This window comes from Aplysia californica, unplaced genomic scaffold (genome assembly GCF_000002075.1).
Source record: "Aplysia californica isolate F4 #8 unplaced genomic scaffold, AplCal3.0 scaffold03181, whole genome shotgun sequence".
In the NCBI taxonomy this organism is placed as follows: Eukaryota; Metazoa; Mollusca; class Gastropoda; order Aplysiida; family Aplysiidae; genus Aplysia; species Aplysia californica.
In genome coordinates, this window is record NW_004800451.1 from 1 (window position 1) to 2,568 (window position 2,568).

Below are 2,568 nucleotides of genomic sequence, written 5' to 3' on the forward strand. Positions count from 1 at the left end.
CGTGAGGCAGCAGGGCCCCCCTGGGGGTTGTGGTCGGGGTCCCACTGTAGCCGAACTTGTAACTTGTCAGCGGAGACAGACTGCTCTTTCTGCTTCTGTTGACGTTGGCAATAACAGAAACGTCATCATCATCATCATCATCATCATCATCATCATCATCATAATCATCATCATCATCATCATCACCGACTTAACTATTCCCCTTTCCCTTGTTTCGTTTCTCTAAAAGACTTAACAATATGCACCATGTCAGTACATTCTTATGGGCACCAAAATCAGGACATGGGACAACAACAAAAACAGAAAAGTTTTTTAACTTCCCAATAAACGTTATAAGAGTGAAGAAAAATATTTATTTATTTATTTATTTATTTATATATGTGAAACATTCTCCAGTGTGTTTACTCTAAGACTAACAGCTAATTTCAAAATCCAAAATGCTGCACAGTTGGTTGTTATTACTAAACACAAAAGCGCCAGAAGATAAAATTGGGCAGGGTAAAAAAAAATAATTTTTTAAACATTTGTGTGTTAGCATGCTTGCATACATGAAAGAGTGTGTGTGTGAGGGTGTAAGCCAACATGTGAGCAGGCTTTCATTCATGAAAAAAAAAAGAGTATGTATATTGTGTGAGTATGAGCATGAGTGTGTGGTGGTAAGCATGTGAGAGCAACTGTAAGTGTAAACGAAAACTTTCTGAAAGTCAACATGATAGCAAACCTCCATTGTCAAAGCCTTAGAGAGAATATCTTCAAAAGCGGCCCGAGAGATCCTGATTGCCAGCACGTGTTCCTGATTGGGTTTACTGGTCCAGCCACATCGGTACATCATCCACATGAAGTTTGTCTTGATCCAAGACATGCGCTCAAACCGGTAAGCCGGACCACCAAATCTGGAAGATGAACAACAAAAGTGGAAAAATAAGTAGGGAGTAGCTAAGTGCAAATCGAAAAACATGTACATTAACTTCTTCAAATTGTTTTACGGAGCGGGTTGTCCCAGCACGTGAGACCTGTATTTACTTGGCCTAATGTCCTGTAGTCTCGTTATTTACTTGACCATACGTCTTGTAGTCTTGTTGTGCGTTTGCGTGAGTCCACCTTTTGGTGTAACTTCTGTAACGTCTACTGCCATTGTTAAAGACCAAGACATATTTCTCCCTGTGAGAAGAATAAAGATTGTCATTGTCATTGTCAAATAGAAGAAGTAGAAATAAAGACAAAAGGAAACGTTTGTGATTAGAGTTCAGTATCTTCGAGTCTTTGTGCCGCTGGGCAGCTTGAGCTATCAAAAGTGCCAGAGAGTAGCCTTATTGGATGACTTTTATTCCTCTTACAACACAATTTGTGGGGCAACGTGGTGAAATCAGGCGCTCGTCAAAATAATGAAATTGGAAACAGACAATTTTCTTTCGGTTTGACAATATTTATCAAATTTATACTTTTTGCATAAATCTCTTTTATGTTATGTCTATTTAAAAAACACCTTTCTGAGTGGATTTTACTGAAAAACGTTCAATAAAGGGGCAAAAATGTAAATGTTCAGTTTCCCAGGGCTCTCCGGGCATGGCATTCATCAAATTTTGGCTGCCATTCTCTCACTATTTTTACCTCTGAAACCCCACCTCCTTCAATAGCAAATCCCATGACATTCATTAAATATAGATGGGTAATTTTCTTCACTGTAAGCAAGACAAATAAACAAACTTTAAGATGATACCAATAACTCCATATGCCCAAAAATTGACGAGCGCCTGATATTCCACCGCGTTGTGACACATTTAGCTGGCAGGCTTGCTTGACCCAATGACCCAGGCTGAGTAGGATGAGGCATCCCACCCCAAAGAGAGATAAATTAAATGTGATGCATTCCAACAAAATGATTAAACAAGACAACACAAAGAGATTTTCGCACAAAAAGAATTATGCAATTTAGAATACTCTGCCGATACCAGGATAATGATTTGTTCGAGTTAAATATATTTAATAAGAAAATCAACACAATAAATGGTCATTCAGTGCTGGGGAAAAAATAAGGCCAACAGACAGAAAAAACAAAGGGAAAGCAAAGAAGTAGGACATACCAGTGGCACCAGCTCCAACCATGATCCGCACAGGATAATGAGGAGAAAGAAAATTCTTTGGAAAAACTTAATTTAGAACAAAATTCTTTTCAAAACTTTTCACGAAATGAACTACAAACCTTTGAAATTTGACCGCGTACTCAGCTATAGCTTTGTTGAACGCCTGATAAACAACGATGCCTTCGTCATCGTAGTGCGCCAGTATATGCCTCCCCCTGGCTGGCCAGTGTTGTGTCTTCTGCTCATTGTAATTCTCCCAGATCAACTTACGCTGAGATGGCAAAGACTTCAGCTGGTCGGAGGATGCCATCGCTGTACACTTGTCACATGAAATAGAGAATACGTGGACAGTTAGACCATGAACCGAACTACAAGAAGTACTTAAAGTATTATCATATTGATCTTGTCAGTAGTATTTGTACAGTCATAACAATATTATTACATGCGTATTGAGATAACAAAATATGAGTCAATTCTATATATA

At 38.7% G+C, this 2,568-nt stretch overlaps 1 protein-coding gene across 1 annotated transcript; it reads right to left on the minus strand.

The window, feature by feature from the left end:
• Nucleotides 1-5: 5 nt before the first annotated feature.
• LOC101862926 lies at nt 6-2,435 on the minus strand (the record flags this gene model as incomplete). The annotated part of the gene is made up of 3 exons (XM_005113528.2): nt 2,204-2,435; nt 722-893; nt 6-95 (listed from the first exon to the last, which is right to left on the minus strand). Coding segments are annotated over exons 1-3 (453 nt in total), but the record flags the coding sequence as incomplete, so codon positions are not given.
• Nucleotides 2,436-2,568: the final 133 nt, after the last annotated feature.